This window comes from Heterodontus francisci, chromosome 1 (genome assembly GCF_036365525.1).
Source record: "Heterodontus francisci isolate sHetFra1 chromosome 1, sHetFra1.hap1, whole genome shotgun sequence".
NCBI classification, from domain to species: Eukaryota; Metazoa; Chordata; class Chondrichthyes; order Heterodontiformes; family Heterodontidae; genus Heterodontus; species Heterodontus francisci.
The window spans coordinates 18920837-18943200 of NC_090371.1; the positions used below are offsets into that span (position 1 = coordinate 18920837).

Below are 22364 nucleotides of genomic sequence, written 5' to 3' on the forward strand. Positions count from 1 at the left end.
CAAGGACCAGCCACAGTCATTTAATGTGGATAGTGAGAAGGCGGCAATCCTCCAGAAAAATAACTTGTTACACTGACTCCCCTCCTCAAGACAAGTGAAATTGTGGAACCCAGTCCAGAGAAGGTAGTTGACTCTGGGGTTAACAGACACCTTGTAAATAGAGCTGGACTGATATCTATTAAAGACAGATCGAGAGTTATGGAACAGCACCGCTTTTGATTTATGGGGATAAATCTGAATTCTTTAAAGATAATGAAAAGCTGATGGAATGGGGATGGGTGGAGATAGAAGAACCATATGTTACCAATCATAATTCAATTTGTATATTAATATGCACACAATTCCCTATCACTTATACTACCCGGTTACTGGTTTATCAGGGCGACTAAAGTAAGCTATTTGCTGTTCCCATAGCATCCAAACTGCTAGAAACAGTGACTGTTCCATTAAAAGATGGCATTACAGAGGCATTAACAGCGCTGCTTTTGATTTATTCCTCCTCACATTGAATGTGTGGGGAGGAACTGGATTTCTTTAAAGCTGATCAAAAGATGACAAAACTGGGGGGGGGGGGGGGGGGGGGGAGGGGGGGGGAGGGGTGGAACTCTGATAGAGGGATCAAATACAGGCCCCGAGTGGTGAGGCTGAGGAAGAGGAACACAAGTTCCTTGCTTTTATATTGCAGTACTGCTTGCACCTGACGAGCAGGGCTCGTGCAAACAGCGAAACGATACAAAGTGAAGAGTTGCCGGGAGACTCTCTTTTACAGGGTCTTCCTACCAGACCGCCTTACTGGACCAAGCAAACTTGCCTGAATGTTGCATGAGGGTGGGGCATGGTCAGGGGGCTGCCTAGTTTAAAGCAGATGGATGCAGCACTGGCGTTTACCTTGGCAGCAGGTGCGTCCTTTGGTACGTTCTTCAGAGGTGCGATCAAATTGCAAGGTGCCAGGTGAGGCTGACTTGACAAAGATGTGCTGGAGGGACTAACTGACACTTCTTCTGGGGTAAACTGTACTCTCCCCTCCAGCAGGTTCGTAATGGTCGTGTCAACACACTTCGTATTTACTGAGGAAATAAAAAGTGAAGCAAGGTCAATGGACAGGCTTAGGATCTCATAAAATAACTACACGCAACACAGCCAACTCTCAAAAAGCCACACAAAACTTCATCACATCAAGAGCTGCTTTGTAAAGAATACTTAAAAAAAAAGACAAAAACATACACCCCGCCCTCTCCCCGCCCCACAAAGGCCTGATATATTTTAATGAACTAGACCTTGGTGTACAGGGCACAACTTCAACTTTTGCGAATGATATGAAACTTGGAAGCACTGTGAACTGTGAGGAGGATAGTGTAGAACATCAAACGGATACAGACAAGTTGGTGGAATGGGCAGACAAGTGGCAGATGAAGTTCAACGCAGAGAAATGTGAAGTGATTCATTTTGGTAGTCATTGAAGGTGCCAGGACAGGTTGAGAGCAATTAATAAAGCATACAGTATCCTGGGCTTTATTAATAGGGGCAGAGTACAAGAGCAAGGTAGTTAGGCTGAACTTGTTTAAGACACCAGCTCAGCCTCAGCTGGAGTATTGCGTCTAGTTCTGGGTGCCGCATTTTAGGAAGGATGCAAGGGCATTGGAGAGAGCACAGAAAAGATTCAGAGAATGTGCAGGGTTACAGGGAGAAGGTGGGGGAATGGAACAGAGTGAAGTCCTCTTTCGGAGAGCTGGTGTAGACACGATGGGCCGAAAGCACTGTAACGATTCTGTGACAATTCCCAATCTGGCTTACTAAGATAGAAAAATAAAGAACTTGCATCTATATAGCTCTTTTCGCAAAGCACTTTACATGCAATGAAGTACTTTTGAAGTGTCATTACTGTTGTAATGTAGGAGACACAGTAATCTGAGCACAAAGTTTCCACAAACAGCAATGTGATAATGACCAGACAGTCTTTTTATTGATATCGGTTGAGGGTAATTACTGGCCAGGACACCAGGGAAGAATTCACCTGCTCATCTTCAGAATAAATTCCTGGGGATCCTTTACGGCCACCCGAGGGGGCAGACGGGAGCTCAATTTAACGTCTTATCCGAAAGACAGAATCTCCAACAGTGCAGCACTCTCTCAGTACCGCACTGGAGTGTCAGCTGAGTTTGAAGTCCATTCCAAATGCTGAATGCTCTTTAAAGTAAATGTTTGCTTGAACCAAATATGGAGGTGCAGATCATGCATCATTTAAAAACTTGCCAAATTTTCATCCCACTTAAATCAATGGAATGAAAAAAAGGTCGGGTTTTTTTAAAGAGTGGGAAAACCTACCGACCAGATTACCACTCAGGCTGTGCAGATGAAAATGTACACCTGTGTGTGAGGTAGAACTTTCCTGATATCAGTCCTCTTTCACCTTTGGACCTTATGCTACCATAAAGGTTTAATGCATTCCTGGACAGACTCCCATCTTCCACCCTCTGTAAACTTAAGTTCATCCAAAATTTCTGCTGCCCGTACCCTAACACACACCTAGTCTTATTCACCCATCATCTTTGTTCTCGCCAATCTACATTAGCTCCCAGTTAAGCAACGCCTCAACTTTAAAGTTCTGATCCTCGTTTTCAAATCCCTTCATGGCCTTACCCATTCCAATCTCTAATCTCCTCCTACAAACCTCCGAAATCTCTGCTTCTCCAATTCTGGCCTCTTTACACCCCTCGATTTTAACTATTTCACCAATGGTGGCTATGCCTTCACCTGCTGAGGACCTAAGCTCTAGAATTCCCTCCCTAAACCTCTCTGCCTCTTTCTCTCCTACAAGATGCTCCTTAAAACCTGCCTGTTTGACCAAGGATCATCTAACCTAATATCTCCTAATGTGGGTTGGTGTCAAACGTGCTTAATAACGCTGCTGTGAAGCCCCTTGGTATGTTTTACTTGGTGGTTGTTCTTCTTCTTTGGCCTCCTTGTCTTGAGAGACAATGGGTAAGCGCCTGCAGGTGGTCATTGGTTTGTGAAGCAGCGCCTGGAGTGGCTATAAAGGACAATTCTAAAGTGCCAGACTCTTCCACAGGTGCTACAGATAAAATTGGTTGTCAGGGCTGTTTCACAGTTGGCTCTCTCCTTGCAATTCTGTCTTTTTTCCTGCCAACTGCTAAGTCTCTTTGACTCGCCACACTTTAGCCCCGCCTTTATGGCTGTCCGCCAGCTCTGGCGATCAATAGCAACTGACTCCCACAACTTGTGATCCATGTCACAGGACTTCATGTCGCATTTGCAGACGTCTTTAAAGCAGAGACAAGGACGGTCGGTGGGTCTGATACCAGTGACGGGCTCGCTGTACAAAGTGTCCTTGGGGATCCTGCCATCTTCCATGCAGCTCACATGGCCAAGCCATCTCAAGCGCCGCTGGCTCAGTAGGGTGTATATGCTGGGGATGTTGGCCACCTCGAGGACTTCTGTGTTGGAGAAACGGTTCTGCCATCTGATGCCAAGGATTCTCCAGAGGCAGCGAAGATGGAATAAATTGAGACGTCGCTCTTGGCTGACATAAGTTGTCCAAGCCTTGCTGCCGTAGAGCAAGGTACTGAGGACACAGGCTTGATACACTTGGACTTTTGTGTTCCCTGTCAGTGCGCCATTTTCCCACACTCTCTTGGCCAGTCTGGACATATCAGTGGAAGCCTTTCCCATGCGTTTGTTGATTTCTGTATCGAGAGACAGGTGACTGGTGATAGTTCAGCCTAGGTAGGTGAACTCTTGAACCACTTCCAGAGCATGGTTGCTGATATTGATGGATGGAGCATTTCTGACGTCCTGTCCCATGATGTTCCTTTTCTTGAGGCTGATGGTTAGGCCAAGTTCGTTGCAGGCAGCTGCAGTCCTGTTGATGAGTCTCTTTAGACACTCTTCAGTATGAGATGTCAATGCAGCATCGTCAGCAAAGAGGAGTTCCCTGATGAGGACGTTCCGCACTTTGGTCTTCGCTCTTAGACAGGCAAGGTTGAACAACCTGCCATCTGATATAAAAACAAGAAATGCTGGAATCACTCAGCAGGTCTGGCAGCATCTGTGGAAAGAGAAGCAGAGTTAACGTTTCGGGTCAGTGACCCTTCTTCGGAACCATCTGCCATCTGATCTCGTGTGGAGGAAAATTCCTTCTTCTGAAGACTTGAACGCATGTGAGAGCAGCAGGGAGAAGATCCCAAACAGTGTAGGTGTGAGAACACAGCCCTGTTTCACGCCACTCAGGATAGGAAAGGGGTCTGATGAGGTGCCGCTATGCTGAATTGTGCCTTTCATATTGTCATGGAATGAGGTGATGATATTTAGTAGCTTTGGTGGACATTCGATCTTTTCTAGTAGTCTGAAGAGACCATGTCTGCTGACGAGATCAAAGGTTTTGGTGAGATCAATGAGAGCAACGTAGAGGGGCATCTGCTGTTACTTGGTTACTATATAAAAAACTATATAAATATGATAATCCCTCATCTCTGGAACCTTCTGCACCCTTTCAAAAGTATTTCCTAAACTGTGGTACCCAGAATTGGATTCAATGCTCCGGCTGCAATAAACTAGTGTTTTATATAGGTTTAGTTTAACTTCCTTCTTTTTGTACTCTATTCCTCTACTTACAAAGTCCAGGATCGCAAATGATTTATTAACTGTTTTGTTAACCTGCCCTGCCACCTTCAAACATTTGTGCACTAACACCCCAGGGTCTCTGTTCTTGCACCTGCTTTAAATATTGTATCTGGAGAGGCAGATCTGAGAAGCACTGTGGTAAGCATAGGCCTTGTGTATATCCTGAGGCAAATTGAGGGAGCCTCTAGTTTCTCTTCAATTTTCACAGACTGCCCATGCAGCCAGCTTTGTAAATGCTATAGTGCCCTCCAATGGCAGAAACTGTGCAAAGCATGATACGTGTGTTTTCAATTGGTTCACCCACATTTTGAAGCAAAGATTTCCAAAGTTGAATTCAAGGAGAACTGTCGTCACACTTTGGGAGGAAGCGGTGGCTAACATTATTGCACATCAGGCCAGGAGAAGGATCAAAATACATCAAAGAAAGTCTTGCACTTTATAACACGCCGTTCACCACCTCAGGTTGTCCCAAAGCATTTTACAGCCAAGGAAGCACTATTGTAATGCAGGAAACACGGCAGCCAATCTATGCACAGTAAGGTCCTACAAACAGCAATGTGACAACAACCAGATGATCTGTTTCTTTTTGCGATGTTGGTTGAGGGATAAATACTGGCCAGGACACCAGGGACAACTAAAATAAAAGCAAAATACTGTGGTTGCTGGAAATCTGAAATAAAAACAAGAAATGCTGGAAGAAATGCTGTGGAGAGAGAGAAGCAGAGTTAACGTTTTAGGTCAGTGACCCTTCTTCAGAACTGGCAAATATTAGAAATGTAAAAGGTTATAAGCAAGTAAAGTGGGGGTGGGGCAAGAGATGACAAAGGAGAAAGTGTAGATAGGACAAGGTCACAGAATAGATGACCAGAAGGTCGTGGAGCAAAGGCAAACAATATGTTAATGTTGCGTTGAAAGACAAAGCATTAGTACAGATAGGGGAGAACTCCCTCGCTTTTCTTTGAAATAGTGTCATGGGATCTTTGACATCAACCTGAGGGGGCAGACAGGGCCTCGGTGTAATGTCTCATTCGAAAGATGGCATTACCTTGGCACTACACTGGAAATGTCAGCCTGGATTAGGTGCTCAAGTTTCTGGAGTGCAGACTTGAATCTATAATCTCTGATCCAGAAGCAAGACTGAGTCACAGCTAACACCTAAACACTTTAATGAGGCATGAATAACCCTTTAAAAAAATCATTACTGTCAGAGAGTCAGTAGCAAACTCCACTGATGTCTGAGAGGGGTGGGGACACTGCTTACTGTAGTTAATAAACGGCATGAGCCATATGTGTCAGGTCGGCATTCAACACTTATTAGTTGTGGCACGAAAGGTGGCCTCCGTCCCCTACAGCTGGGCAGCAATAAACAAACAAAATGACCTATTCCTGATTGCTAAAGAACTTTCATGTGTACAGCATCTTTTTTTTTTACATATTCACAAGATGTGGGCATCACTGGGTCAGCATTTATTGCCTATCCCTAAATTCCCTTGAGAAGGACGCACTGCCTTGAATACAACCAAGTGGCTTACTCATACATTTCAAAGGGCAGCTAAGAATCAATCATATTGCTGTAGCTCTGGAGTCACATGTAGTCCAGACCGGGTAAGGACAGCAGATTTCCTTCCCTAAAGGGCATTAGTGAACCAGATGGGTTTTTACGACAATCTGGTAGTTTCATGATCATTACTGATACTTTATTCCAGAGTTATTTAATTGAATTTAAATTCCTCAGTTGCCATGATAGGGTTTGAACAGGTGTCTGTGGATCATTAGTCCAAGCCTCCAGATTACTAGTCCAGTAACATTACACTACACTACTGTGCCCCTTTCATATACTCTCAACACATCCCAAAGGTCACTCGCAGCTGCCGATTTGCACACAGTATTAATTAAGTAAGTGGCCGGTTAATCCAATGGTTTAAAACGCAGGCTGCGGTTCAGTCCCTAATCGGTCAGGGCTCGGATGCCCCCAGTGGTCAAACAGCCCAGCAACACTCACTGCCTAGCATCACACATGAAGAACGGCCACATGGGTGAGGTACCAGAATGATAGCTGTCATCAGTTATACTCAACCGGAGCAGGATCAGACAAGAGAGAGATAAACTGGGGAAAGACAGCAAACAGCCAATCAAATGGCACTAGTCTTCAATCGTTATGGAAAAGTAGCTAGTGGCTGCCTCTACCATATTCTCCCTTCTGAGGCATGGGGAAGAGGGGAAAAATAATATGGGGATGAGGATAGTGCAAAAGAAATTGTGGCAAGGGGGCAAAAAAACAGACATCCTACCTAAATCCATCTTAATGACACTGAGTGGGATGTGAGGCAGCACCTCTTTGACCTGCTTTGCCATTCCTGTGATCCGAATATCCTCTGCTGACAAACTGCTAACGCTGAGGCCTGGGAGGAAGGTCCGAGCTCGAGCTCCAGAAGGCTGACTGTTCGCTGTTGAAACAAAAATGATCAAAGCTTCCAACTTCAGTTCTCTCCCCCATTTACACCCAATTCTCCTCCATTCCACTGCGCTCAGTGCCAATACATCTAACCTCCTAGCATTTTCTACATTACAAATCAAGGTACTGCTACTTTCATGTTGCCTTTAACAGAGCCCAAGGAATTTCATACAGGCATAAGAGAAATGGACCACAAGCCAAGGAAGGGCAACCTAAAGGGTTTGAAAGTTGCAGAGGGGGCTCTACAGAAGGATCTAGGCAACTGAAAGCACTGTTGCTAGTTTTTAAAAAATTTGTTCTTTGGATGTGGGCATTGCTGGCAAGACCAGCATTTATTGCCCATCCCTGTAAAACTGAGTGGTCTAGAGTACTAGACTAAAACCTGGAATGAGCAGGTTGTGCTCTGAGAAAAGGTTGGACAGGCTAGGCTCATATCCGCTGGAGTTTCGAAGAGCAAGCTGCGACTTGATTGAAACATATAAACGTTCTGAGGGGTCTTGACAGGGTGGATGTGAAAGGGTATTTCCCCTTGTGAGAGAATCTAGAACTATTTAAAAATAAGGGAGAATTTTTTTCTCTGAGGATCATGTGTCTTTGGAACTCTCTTCCTCAAAAGGCAAGTGGAAGTAGTGTCTTTAAATATTTTTAAGGCAGAGGAAGATAAATTCTTGATAAGCAAGGGGTGAAAGGTTATCGGGGGTAGGTGGGAATGTAGAGTCAAGGTTACAACCAGATCAGCCATGATCCTATTGAATGGCAGAGCAGGCTCGAAGTATCGTGGGACTGTGAGCCAATGTAGGTCAGTGAGGACTGGCGTGATGGTCGAGTACTACAGCGCAGGATAGGACATGGGCAGTAGAGTCTCGGCTGAGGGTGGAGAATAGGAAATCACCCAACAGAATATTGAAGCAAATGTGAGCCTGGAGGTGACAAATGCACAATTCTGCATTTCAGCAGCTGATGCGTGGAAGCAGGGCAATATCATGGAGGTGGAAGCAGTCAGCCTTTACGACGACAGGACATAGGATCAGAAACTCATCCCAGGGCTGAGCAGGACACTGAGGTTGCAAATAGTCTAAGACAGTGGCCAAAAGGGGGGGGATTAGAATCAGTGTGGAGGGTATGTATCTCGTGGTGGAGGCCATTAATCATGGCTTTGGTTTTCCCAGTGTTCAGTTACAGGAATTTGCAACTCATCCAAGACTGGATGTAAATCCAGCAGTCGGACAGCAGAGGCCATGGAGAGGTGTGGTTGCATTTCAGCAGTACATGTGAGAAGCCAGGCCCCATGGCTTCAGATAATTTCACTAATTTCATATGTAGATAAGAGGAGGGAGAGTCAAGGATAGATCCTTGCTGGTGACACTGCAGTGATTGGAAAAGCAGCCATTGAACTGGATGCCGAAGCAGCAATCAGATAGCCAAGAGCAGAAGCAAACAAAGGCAGCCCCACTGAGTTGACAATGGAGTAGCTGTTGTAAAGGAGGATTGGATGATCAGTTGTCCAAGCCTGCAGTGAGTGAAGAGGAATAATACACCAGGGTCACAGTGTTAGTCACAGACAATGTCGTTTATGTCTTTGGTTAGGCACATTTCCATGGTGTGGGAGACACAATAATCCAATGGGAAGAATTCAAACAGAAAGTTGTGGGAGGTGGGCACAGAGCTGGAAGGTGACAAGGTGCAAAGAACTTGGAATATGGCATTCATGGACAGAGGGTTCGAGGGGGTTGATAGTTTTGAAAGAGGTGTGCTCAATTTTGGCTAAAATGAGGGTCAAGAAGGCAAGTAAGATTTGGAGTCAGGGGAGAAGAGATAGGTGGAAAGGATGAGTTGAGCTTGGAGATGGCAAAAGGATAGATGGGACAGTGGGAAGGAGCAGAGGCCATTGAACGGATGATCACTACCTTGGAGATGAAGAAATCCATGAGAACGTCAACCTGTACAGGAGGTTGGCAGAGAGAGGATGTCAAAGTGATATATAGGAAAACTTTGATCTGGAAAACTACTTCAAACTAAATTGTACCATTGGGACAAAGGACACTGGCTCAAACTAGTGAAAAGCAGGTTGTTCACACAAAGCATGAATGACCAGGATTATGGCAGTGCAGGTGAAAACCTTGGAATCATTTAACAGGTGGATGCTGCGCAGGAGGAGTGGGGGAAGGGAAAACAGACAAACTTCAGCATCTTTGTGGATGAAGGAGCTTTAATAAGTCAAATGTCTTTCCTTATCCATATCAGTCTGGTGACAGTGAAACAAAGGTATTTAAATTCTAGTCTACCAGGCAAACTGGTACAGCCAGCTCTGATTTCTGTTAGCGCACCGATTGATTAATCGTTCTACTGATACTCAGGGTGGTAGAAGTTTGGAACTCTCTGCTGCATACAGCAGTTAATACATTTTTAATTTTAAATCTGAGATCGATGGATTTTTATGGAGTAAAGCGGGTATATGAAGTTAGGTCACAATTCAGCTCTGATCTCATTTTAATGTGGAACAGGCTCGAGGGGCTAAATGGTCTATTCCTGCTCCTATGTTTCTATACCCTCCGATTAAATTACCTCTCCTGCATTAGCATACCTTATTTTGAATGCTGCAGGTTTACATCTCAATCTTGTTATGACATCTATTTGTAACATACAACATCTTCAACAAGAGAGAATCTAACCATCTCCCCTCGACATTCAATGGCATTACCATTGCTGAATTCCGCACCATCAACATCCTAGGGGCTACTATTGACCAGAAACTGAACTGGAGTAGCCATATAAATACGGTGGCTACAAGAGCAAGTCAGAGGCTAGGAATCCTGCAGCGAGTAACTCCACAAAGCCTGTCCACCATCTACAAGGCACAAGTCAGGAGTGTGATGGAATACTCTCCACTTGCCTGGATGGGTGCAGCTCCAACACTCAAGAAACTCGACACCATCCAGGACAAAGCAGCCCGCTTGATTGGCACACCATCCACAAACATTCACTCCCTCCACCACCGACGCACAGTGGCAACAGTGTGTACCATCTACAAGATACACTGCAGAAACGCACTAAGGCTCCTTAGACAGCACCTTCCAAACTCGCGACCTCTACCAACCAGAAGGACAAGGGCAGCAAATGCATGGGAACACCACCACCTGCAAGTTCCCCTCCAAGTCACACACCATCCTGACTTGGAACTATTTCGCCATTCCTTCACTGTCGCTGGGTCAAAGTCCTGGAACTCCCTTCCTAACAACACTGTGGGTGTACCTACCCCACATGGACAGCAGCGGTTCAAGAAGGCAGCTCACCACTACCTCCTCAAGGGCAATTAGGGATGGGCAATAAATGCTGGCCTGGTCAGCAAAGCCCACACATCCCATGAATGAATAAAAAAAAAAATGAAACGGTCACGAATTGATACAAGCAGCCTGAATGCAACCCTGACCTGAGCTGGCCGCTTGTGGTGCCATGTGCTTCATTCTTTTGAGGTATTCCACTTTATCAGACTTGGTATGCTGAGTCGAAACAACGCCGAGTTCTGTAGCTAAATGCTAACAAAAGAAAATTGTAATCAGACCTGGAGAAATATAGATGACAATGATGTGAGTAATGGTGATAAGACTCCGTATTAAACCGCTGTCGAATCAACTCTACATCCCGGAAAGGAAGCTGAAAATGAAAAAGACAGCAGACAACAACGTACACTAGAATCGCAGAATAATTAAAGCAAAAAAGGAAGCCATTCAGCCTATAAAGCCTCTACTCTCTGCAAGAGCTCTCCAATTAGTCCCACTCCCCTGCTCCTTCTCCAAAGCCCTGACATTTTTTCCCTTCAAGAACTTATCCAATTCTCTATTGAAAGTTACTATTGAATCTGCTTCCACCATCCTTAAAGGCAGTGCATTCCAGATCCCAACTTTCTGTATGAATTCTTTTTTGCCCTCTGGTTCTTTTGCCAATTACCTTAAATCCGTGTCCTCTGGTTACCAATCCTACTGCCATTGGCAACAGTTTCTCCTTATTTACTTGATCAAAGCCATTCATAATTTTGAATACCCCTATCAAATCTTCTCTTAACCTTCTCTGCTCCAAGTTAAACCGCTGAGGCCCCATCTGCTCTCATGTTCAACGAAGAGTGCAGGAGGGCATGCCCGGAGCAGCAGCAGACATACCTAAAAATGAGGTGTCAGCTTGGTGAAGCTACAACACAGGACTACTTGCACGCCAAACAGTGGAAGCAGCATGCAATAAACAGGGCTAAACAATCTCACAATAGATCATATCTAAGCTCTGCAGTTCTGTCACATCCAGTCATGAATGGTGGTGGACATTTAAGTGACAGGAGGAGGCGGGTGCACAAATATCCCCATCCTCAACGATGGGAAAGCCCAGCGCATCAGTTCAAAAGAAAAGGCTCAAGCACGTGCATCCATCTTCAGCCAGAAGTGTTGAGAGGATGAGCCATCTTGGCCTCCTCCTGAGGTCCGCCAGGGCCACTCAGCTCCTGATCTCATTACAGTCTTGGTCCAAACATGGACAAAAACAGCTGCACTCAAGAGGTGAGGTGAGAGTGACTGCCCTTGACATCAAGGCAGCATCTGACCGAGTATGGCATCAAGGAGCCCAAGTAAAACTGGAGTCAATGGGAATCAGGCGGAAAACTCTCCGCTGGTTGGAGTCATACCGAGCACAAAAGAAGATGGTTGTGGTTGTTGGATGTCAATTTGAGTACAGGAGCAAGGATATCTTACTGCAGTTATACAGGGCCTTGTTGAGACCACATCTGGAGTATTGTGTGCAGTTTTGGTCTCCTTATCTGAGGAAGGATGTTCTCGCCTTGGAGGGAGTGCAAAGATGATTTACTAGACTGATTCCTGGGATGGCAGGATTGATGTATGAGGAGAGATTGGGTCGACTAGGCCTATATTCACTAGCGTTCAGAAGAATGACAGGGGATCTCACAGAAACCTATAAAATTCTAACAGGACGAGACAGGCTAAATGCAGGGAGGATGTTCCCGATGGTTGGGGAGTCCAGAACCAGTGGTCACAGTCACAGGATACAGGGTATGCCATTTAGAACCGAGATGAGGAGAAATTTCTTCACTCAGAGGGTGGTAAACCTGTGGAATTCTCTACCGCAGATGGCAGTTGAGGCCAAATCATTAAATATATTCAAGAAGGAGATAGATATATTTCTTAATGCCAAAGGGATCAAGGGATATGGGGAGCAAGCAGGAACAGGGTACTGAATTAGATGATCAGCCATGATCTTTTTTGAATGGCGGAGCAGGCCCGAAGGGCTGAATGGCCTACTCCTGCTCCTATTTTCTATGCCTATGTCTCTAACTGCACTGTCGGTGTACCTACACCCCATGAACTGCATGTGTTCAAGAAGGCAGCTCACCACCACCTTCTCAAGGGCAATTAGGGATGGGCAATAACTGCTGGCCTAACCAGCAACACCCACATCCCACGAATGATTTAAAAAAAAATGCGGACACAACGTCAAAGAGGAGCAGGAGAGTTATTCCCAGTGCCCTGGCCAATATTTATCCCTCAATCAGCATCGCAGAAACAGATTATGTGGTTATCATATTGCTGTTTGTGGGAACTTGGCTGCCATGCCTCTGAATTAGTGTCCAGAGCAATTCATGGGCTGCAAAGTGCTTCGGGATGCCATGAGGTTGTGAAAGACACTACACAAAAGACACTTTTAAAAAAGGAGAACGACCTCAGCTTCTGCAGTCTCTCCGCATAACAGAAGTCCCTTATCCCTGGTATCATTCTAGTAAAACAGAGAAGCAGAGTTAACGTTTCAGGTCAGTGAACCTTCTCCAGAACTAGCAATATTAGAAATGTGGAAGGTTTTAAGCAAGTAAAGCGGGGGTGGGGCAAGAGATAATAAAGTAGAAGGTGTAGATATTGACTACAAAGTATTGGAAAGGAATTTCAGCACAGAAACAGGCCATTTGGCCCAACAGATCCATGGTGTTTAAGCACCACACGAGTCTCCATCCACCTTACTTCCTCTCACCCCATCAACATATATCCTTCAATACCCTTTCTCCCTCATGTGCTTATCACGCTACCCCTTAAATGCATCAATGCTAATCGCTTCAAATGCAGCTATGTTTATCACAGCAACTACTCCACGTTGTAGCAAGTTCCACATTCTAACCACTCTCTCGTCAAACAAGTTTCTCCTAAATTTGCTATTGGATTTATTAGTCATTATCTTATATTTATGGCTGCTAATTCTGGTCTCACTCGCAAGTGGAAATATTTTCTCTATGTCTATTAAAGACCTCTATCAGGTCATTCCTCAATCTTCTCTTTTTCTAGAGAAAAGAGTCCAACCTGTTCAAATTTTCCTGATGCTCATAACCTCTTAGTTCTAGTATCATCCGAGCAAATCTTTTTGGCACCTTCTCCAGTATCTCTATGCCCTGTTTATAAAATAGAGATCAGAACTGTGCATTAACCAAGGTTCTATACAAGTTTAACATACCTCCTTGTTTTTCAATTCTCTCTCTCTAGAAATGAATCCTAATGCTTTGTCTGTCTTTTATGGCCTCATTAATATGCATCGCTACTTTTAGTGACAGTGAATAAAGAGAGAGCAGCTAATTACAGTTAAAGTCAGAATAGATTTAAATGGTATGATGGGAAATCTCATCATCCTGATGCTCCAGAACAAAAGCCGTATTTCGGAAATAACAAAAATAGGAATAAAGATCGCTGAAGGATGAGACCTTTGACAGTGCAACAAGATATTGACCAGGATAAGTCCCTTATCTTTGCAATCACAGCAATCTAAGGGTCATAAAACATCCAAAGTTAAAACTCAGCAAGAATTGGCCAATGAAAGTTCTTTTTTGAAATCATAGAATAAACAATATGAAGAAAAACTCAATAGGACCTTTAGCTACCTTTATGGCTCAGTAACACAAACTTGGCCTGGACAGGCATCACTCACAATTCACACAAAGTTCTTTACATACAAGTTTTAGGCATAGGACTGCATGTACTACTCTGTATGTAGTTCTAAAATGAATGTTTTGAAACAGTAATAAATGTATTTAATTGTCATATGTATTGGTATCAACGTTTCAAATTTTATTGGAAAGGATAAAGATTTATCCAACACATTTCAGTTCCCAAAGTTGAAAGTTAAAGTTGTGACCACTGCTGTAATTTGGGGGCAATATTTCAATGCTAGTGCTCCTGGTAGAATATACCGATTGCCAAGGAACTTACCTCCTGGACTCTGACTGCAAATTCTTCCTCTGACTCTTCATCCATTTGGGACATGCTGGGCAGCCACCTACAAAAACCAAGAAACACACAACGATAAGGAAGGATAGGAACATGGCAGCAAGTTACAATGGCATTCATACAAAGTTGACTTTCCAAGCCAAAATACTTTGCCGGTATTCCCAAGGCTGCTTATTCCCAAAATTAATTTTGGATAGTTCTGCAAACGAAGATTAAATTAATGACAGGTTGTGTGCTGCTTGGGTGAGGACCTGAGGCACATCGACGAAGGTGGTCACAGTTTTGACTGACACCATTTTAGCTGATTTCAGCCACAGAGCTTTTATAATTGGCCTCGTGTCCTGGGAGAGGGAAAGACAGACAAGGTTCCTACTTCCAACTGCTGCCACTGAACTCGGCTGCAAAGTCTACACGAGACAGTGAGCACTGGACTATAACACCCACTCATGCCAGAAATAACTTGTCATCACTCACTATCGAACTGCGACTTCATAAACACTGGTGGAATGGGCAGACAGGTGGCAGATGCAGTTTAATACGTACGAACATATGAATTGTGAGCAGGAGCAGGCCACTCAGTTCTTCGAGCCTGCTCCGCCATTCAATATTTTCATGGCTGAACTGATTACTCCACATGTCGACCCAACCGGATAACCTTCCAGCCCCTTGCTTATCAGGAATCTATCTATCTCTGCCTTAAAAATATTCAAAGACTCTGCTTCCACCACCTTTTGAGGAGGAGAATTCCAAAGACTCGCGACCCTCAGAGAAAAAATTTCCCATCATCTCTGTCTTAAATGGGCGACCCCTTATTTTTAAACAGAGATCCCCAGTTCTAGATTCTCCCACAAGGGGAAATATCCTTTCCACATCGACCCTGCCAAGACCCCTCAGGATCTTATATGGGTAGAGAGAAAACAGGGAATTATAGACCAGTCAGCTTGACCTCGGTAGTGGGGAAAATTCTAGAGTCCATTGTCAAAGATTTTATAGCAGAGCACTTAGAGAACAGTGGTAGAATCGGACAGAGTCAGCATGGATTTACGAAAGGGAAATCATGCTTTGACAAATCTACTAGAATTCTTCGAGGATGTAACTTTTAGAGTTGATAAGGGGGAGCCAGTGGATGTGGTTTCTTTGGACTTTCAGAAGGCTTTCGACAAAGTCCCACATAAGAGATTAGCATGTAAAATTAAATGCATGGGATTGGGGGTAGTGTATTCCGACAGATTGAAAACTGGTTGGCAGACAGGAAACAAAGAGTAGGGATAGATGGATCTTTTTCCAAATGGTAGGCAGTGACTAGTGGGGTACTGCTGGGATCAGTGCTAGGACCCTGGCTATTCACAATATACATTAATGATTTAGATGAGGGAACTAAATGTAATATCTCCAAATTTGCAGATGACACAAAACTGGGTGGGAGGGTGAGTTGTGAGGAGGATGCAGAAAGGCTTCAGGGTGATTTGGACAAGTTGAGCAAGTGGGCTAACGCATGGCAGATGCAGTATAATGTGGATAAATGCGAGGTTATCCACTTTGGTAGCAAAAACAGGAAGGCAGATTATCTGAACGGCTATAAATTGAAAGAGGGGAATATGCAGCAAGACCTGGGTGTTCATTTACACCAGTCGCTGAAGGTAAGCATGCAGGTGCAACAGGCGGTAAAAAAGGCAAATTGTATGTTGGCCTTCATAGCGAGAGGATTTGAGTACAGGAGCAGGGATGTCTTGCTGCAATTATACAGGGCCTTGGTGAGGCCACACCTGGAATATTGTGTGCAGTTTTGGTCTCCTTATCTGAGGAAGGATGTTCTTGCTACAGAGGGAGTGCAACGAAGGATTACCAGACTGATTCCTGGGATGGCGGGTCTGATGTATGAGGTGAGATTGAGTCGGATTATATTCGCTGGAGTTCAGAACAGTGAGGGTGGATCTCATAGAAACCTATAAAATTCTAATAGGACTTGACAGGGTAGATGCAGGAAGGATGTTCCCGATGGTGGAGGAGTCCAGAACCAGGGGTCATAGTCTAATGATATGGGGTAAACCTTTCAGGACTGAGATGAGGAGAAATTTCTTCACCCAGAGAGTGGTGAGCCTGTGGAATTTGCTACCAGAGAAAGCAGTTGAGGCCAAAACATTTTATGTTTTCAAGAAAGAGTTAGATATTGCTCGGGTCTAAAGGGATCAAAGGATATGGGGCGAAAGCGGGAACAGGTTACTGAGTTGGATGATCAGCCATGATTATAATGAATGGCAGAGCAGGCTCGAAGGGCCGAATGGCCTCCTTCTGCTCCTATTTTCTATGTTTCTATTGCAGCAGAGTGAGGTAAAGCTATAAGGAGAGAGCAGGGCAGTGGGATTAATTTTGCAGTGTTGCCAGAACAGACGTCAGGAGTTGAATAGCCTCCTTCTGTGCAGTAAAGAGCAGGTCCAAGACATAAATTGTCAATTGGCAGAGACACAAAAGGACATTTGACACTGGTGATCTGGTACCCCAGGTTAGTCACTGTCTGCAGGAGAGGGAGAATGTCAGAAAGTTACAGGCATTTGCTTCCCGTTTTCAAACAGAGAAGCAAGAAAATTAATCCTTCAAACTTGTATTTTTTTTAAAAATTCATTCATGGGATGTGGGCGTCGCTGGCCAGGCCAGCATTTATTGCCCATCCGTAATTGCCCTTGAGAAGGTGGTCGTGAGCTGCCTTCTTGAACCGCTGCAGTCCATTTGGGGTAGGTATTACTGCATATTATCTTTTTCCATTTCCTAAATGCATAAGTGAGTGATGTGGGGGGTGGGGTGGAAATCAAACAAATTCTATAACAGGAAAATAACTTGCATTTTAACACCTTCAGGATGTTACAGCCAATTAAGTACTTATCCAGGTCCCACAAAACAGCAATGAGATGAACTTTGAACAGAGGCCCAACCAGTCCCCATCCACCACCCTCCTCTGCCTGGCTGAACTTGTTCTCACATTGAACAACTTCTCCTTCAACTCCACTCACTTCATGTAAAAGGTGTTGCTATGGGTATCCGCATGGGTCCTAGCTATGCCTGTCTTTTTGTGGGATGTGTTGAACATTGCTTGTTCCAGTCCCACTCAGTCCCACTCCCCCAACTCTTTTTTCAGCACATTGGTGACTGTACTGGTGCCATTTCCTGCTCCCGCCCGGAACTAGAAAACTTTATCAACTTTGCTTCTAATTTCCACCCTTCTCTCACCTTCATATGATCCATCTCCGACACTTCCCTTCCCTACCTCGACTTCTCTGTCTCCATCTCTGGGGATAGGTTGTCTACTAATATTCATTATAAGCCCACCGACTCCCACAGCTACCTCGACTACACTTCTTCATACCCTGCCTCCTGTAAGGACTCCATTTCATTCTCCCAGTTTCTCCGTCTCTGACGCATCTGCTCTGATGATGCTACCTTCCAGAACAGCGCTTCCGATATGTCTTCCTTTTCCCCAACCGAGGATTCCCTCCCACTGTGGTTGACAGGGCCGTCAACAGTGTCAGGCCCATTTCCTGCACCTCTACCCTCACCCCTTTCCCTCCGTCCCACAATCGCGACAGGGTTCCCCTTGTCCTCACTTTCCACCCCACCAGCCTCCAGATCCAAACGATCATCCTCCGCCACATCCAGCGTGATGCCACTACCAAACGCATCTTCCCCTCCCTTCCCCTGTCAGCATTCTGAAGGGATCGTTCCCACCATGACACCCTGGTCCACTCCTCCATTACCCCCATCACCTCGTCCCCTTCCCACAGTACCTTCCCCTATAATCGCAGGAGGTGTAATACATGCCCATTTACCTCCTCTCCCCTCACTATCCAAGGCCCAAAGGCTTTTATTATATTAATGAGATGAACTATTTGATCTGTTTTTGGTGTCCGTTTGAGGGAGGAGGATTGACCAACAGTCAAGGAGAACTGCTTACTCTTTTGCACCACTTGAGGGGCAAGATGCAGCCTCCAGAGATGATATCCCTGGCAGTGCAATGTCAGGTGCAGCATCAACTCCTTTCAGGTGAAGCAGCGATTTACTTGTACCTCTTTCAATGCAGTATACTGTATTCGCTGCTCACAATGTGGTCTCCTCTACATTGGGGAGACCAAACACAGATTGGGTGACCACTTTGCGGAACATCTCCCCTCAGTCCTTAAGCATGACCCCGAGCTTCCAGTTGCTGGCTATTTCAACACCGCGCTACCCGCGCCCCCCACCACCACCCCACTCTCACGCTCACATCTCTGTCCTGAGATTGCTGCAGTGTTCCAGTGAACATCAATGCAAGCTCGCGAAATTGCATCTCATTTACTGATTAGGCACGCTACAGCCTGCCAGACTGAACACTGAGTTCAATAATTTCAGAGTTTGACAGCACCCGCCCCCCCACCCCCCTTTTTATGTTCACTTATTTTTTTCATTTTTTCTTTTTTCTCCTTTTTATTTGTTATGTTATTTTAGTTTTTTAAAAAAGTTTGCTTCTACTGTGCCTACCCACTGTTTTTTTTTAAATTATTGTTTTTTTAAATTTTTGTGCTTGGAGTGCTTTGTGCTTTACAATCAATTCACACCCTCTCTGTACTAACGTGTCTTTCAGCACACCACTAACATACCGTTTGCCTTTGTTCCATGATCGTCTGGTCAGCTATTCTCTGTGACCTTGTCCGATCAACACCTCTTGTTAGCTCTTGCCCCCCCACTTTACTTGCTTAAAACCTTTTACATTTCTAATATTTGTCAGTTCTGAAGAAGGTTCATTGACTTGAAACGTTAACTCTGCTTCTCTCTCCACAGATGCTGCCAGACCTGCTGAGTATTTCCAGCATTTCTTGTTTTTATTTCAGATTTCCAGCATCCGCAGTATTTTGCTTTTATTATATTAATGAGATGAACTAGTTGATCTGTTTTTGGTGTTCGTTTGAGGGAGGAGGATTGACCAAGAGTCAAGGAGAACTGCTTGCTCTTTTGCACCACTTGAGAGGGAAGATGCAGCCTCCAGAGATGATATCCCTGGCAGTGCAATGTCAGGTGCAGCATCAACATGCTCAACTCCTGCCATTAGACTTGAACCCATAACCTTGACTGAGAGGCAAGAGTGCTACTACTGAATCAAGCTAATTTGATTTTGACAAGGCAGTATTATTTATTGCTCTAGTTGAGGGCATAAAGAGTCAGCCACGCTGTACGGGACTGGAGTTTGGGTAGGGGTGATCTGGTTCCTAACCCTGAAGGACATTGGTGAGCCAGTCAGTCTTCTACAATAATCCAGCAGCCTTCATGGTCACGTCCTTATATAAGGCAACACATTATTGAAGGTGATGTGCAGATCAGCCACAATCATGGAGTTGGCAGAACAGGTCCGAACGGCCTCTTCCTATGTTCTAATTGAATGGTGCAGCAGGCCCGAGGGACTGAATGGTCTTTGTCTGTTCCCAAGTCAGTTTCACAACTTGCCACGTGGGACTTTAAATTTGCAACCTCCGGCTTGCCAGTCCAGCATCATAACCACTAGGTTACTGTAGCTGAATAATAGCATCAAATTTACTTTTTCCTTTGAGGATAAATTTTTTTTAAAAAGTTAGATAGGAATATTTGCTTACAACATTAAGTGGCCAAGTAAAATTTCACACACCCCTCTCTCCAGCCAACATTTTCAACATAATTTAGCTTTGGGCATGAATTAGTCAAATGCAGAAAGATTCATTAGTCACACTGCCAGCTTCACCCACAAGTTAGTGGAACAGATCCAACACCTCCCCAACCCCTCTAAACCTAGAGAAGGGAGTTATTTAGGGGTTAAATCAGTATCTTCATAAAGGAGCTAGATCAATAGCTGTTGGGAAAAGGGATGGAGTTGTGGAAATAGTGGTGTTGGCACAGTCACAAGAAAATACATGGACAGAGGGAGCAAGATAGGCAGAATGGCCTTCTCCCATATACGTTCTAAGTTATTACATCACAGTTATGACATAGAAATAGGCCACTCTGCCAAAACTCAAAAACAGATTATAAAAAAAACAAAGTAATCAACTTTGAATTATCAAACCAACGAGGGACCAAGAAGCACAGCAGCACTGCGTGCAACATTAACATGGAACACTGCATTCGCACACGCAATGTGGAAATGGGACTGGGGTGGGGGGAAAACGGGCTTATCTTATAAAGGAGTCAGCCAAACACGAGCAAGTTCACTCAACCTTACCGATTGTACCCCCAGTGATAGTTAGCGACAGTTACTACCTTACTTGGTATACGGTGAAGGGAATAAAAAACATCCACAGCAGCTCGGTAACCCAAGAGGACTCGACGACATTCTAGGGGAGAAATGGGGGAAAGAAAATAGTATAACTTTCACAAGTGAGAATCCTTTTGTTACCATACCAAGGCTGGAAAGCACAACTGGGAACCAGGGCAAGTGGTAAGAAGGACATGACCATGCAGAATTCCATTACAAATCCCATCTTGTTCCCCATGAATAAGGACAATGGGAACAAACCTCATGTTTTTGAATGGGTCAGAACTCACATAAAATGTCTATTTCTAGGCTGCCCTTCCCTGGATTTGGTTTTCTATTTGCTTGCCCCAATTTTGTCCCTTCCACTCTTGAAGGTCCCAACTCCAAAAATGATAATTTTTTTGGAAAACTGGGGTATGGCAAATAAAACTAGGCACTGGAATTAATCAAAATCCAATTAGAAATCATGAAGGGAAGAGGGGTGTACTTTGATGGACTAATCATTGGCATGGGCACAATGGGTTGAATGGCCTCCTGTGCTTTATGATCCTAATTTCTCTCATAGGGACAGAAATAGGTCATTTAGTCCTTCGAGTCTGTTCCGTCATTTAATGAGATCATGGCTGATCTGTGACCCATGTCCATGTAGCCACCTTTGTCCCATATCCCTTCATACCTTTAACAAAAGTCAATCAATTATCAGTTTTAAAATCAACAATTGATCTAGCATCAACAGCCATTTGTAGAAGAGAATTCCAAACTTCTACCACCCTTTGTGTGTCGAAGTGTTTCCTAATTTCACTCCTGAGGGGTCTGGCTCTAATTTTTAAATTACACCCCCTAGTCTCAGACTTGCTAACCAGCACAAATATTTTCTCTCCATTACCCCATCTGTTCCTTATTAGCTTGAAAACTTCGATCAAACCTCTGCTTAATCTTCCAAATTCTAGGGAATACAACCCTACTTGGTGCAACCCCTCACTGTAATTTAACCCTTGGACTCCAGATATCATACTGGTCAATCTACACTGCATCCCCTCCAAGGCCAATATATGCTTCCTAAGGTGTGGTGCCCAGAACTGCTCGCAGTACTCCAGGCGTGGTCTAACCAGAGATTTCTTTTTCAAAAAATAGTTGAAGCACGACTTCTACTCCCTCGTATTCTGATCCTCTAGGTATAAAAGCCAGAATTCCATTTCTGTTTCGCAACAACACTTTCGCTGTGTTATTTTCTTAATATCGGCCTCTGGAAATCTCCCAGCCCTCTGGTACACAAGGCTGACTATTTCACCCTGGGGAAGGAGCGACTTGCAGTCAAGCACATGCTGTTCTTACCTGATCCCAGACCTCAGTTTCTCATCACAATTGTATTTCTATGGGGAGCTGCTCTTTCACTTACTCCTCTCTGTGATTTTGCCACAGGGAGAGTTACTCCAGGCCAAATGGCACCAATACACATGGGAGTCTGGAAATCACTGCCTGAAAAGGCAGTTGAGACAGAAACCCTCATCGCATTTAAAAAAATACTTAGAACTGCACTTGAACAACTATTATCTACAGGGCTACTGACCAAGAGCTGGAAAGTGGGATTAAGGAGAATTTAGGGAGCTAGGTAGCAGATTAAAAAGTCTCAGACTCAAAAGTCAACCTCAAAGATTGAAATCTCTGGATTACTCCCAGTGCCACATGCTAGTGAGCATAGGAATAGGAGGACAGAGCAGATTAATGTGTGGCTGAAGAGATGGTGCAGGAGGGA

At 44.5% G+C, this 22364-nt stretch overlaps 1 protein-coding gene across 4 annotated transcripts in view; it reads right to left on the reverse strand.

The window, feature by feature from the left end:
* Positions 1–22364, reverse strand: part of aup1 (AUP1 lipid droplet regulating VLDL assembly factor) — a 72263-nt gene that overhangs the window by 5631 nt on the left and 44268 nt on the right. For 3 of the 4 annotated variants that reach the window (XM_068028698.1, XM_068028699.1, XM_068028700.1), the window contains exons 6-10: positions 20614–20687; positions 14341–14407; positions 10527–10632; positions 6933–7088; positions 889–1067 (exon numbers count right to left, since the gene is read on the reverse strand). In XM_068028698.1, coding sequence (XP_067884799.1) covers positions 889–1067; positions 6933–7088; positions 10527–10632; positions 14341–14407; positions 20614–20687 — 582 coding nt within the window. The remainder of the gene's footprint in view (positions 1–888; positions 1068–6932; positions 7089–10526; positions 10633–14340; positions 14408–20613; positions 20688–22364) is intronic. The other variant, XM_068028701.1, reaches the window with a different exon arrangement.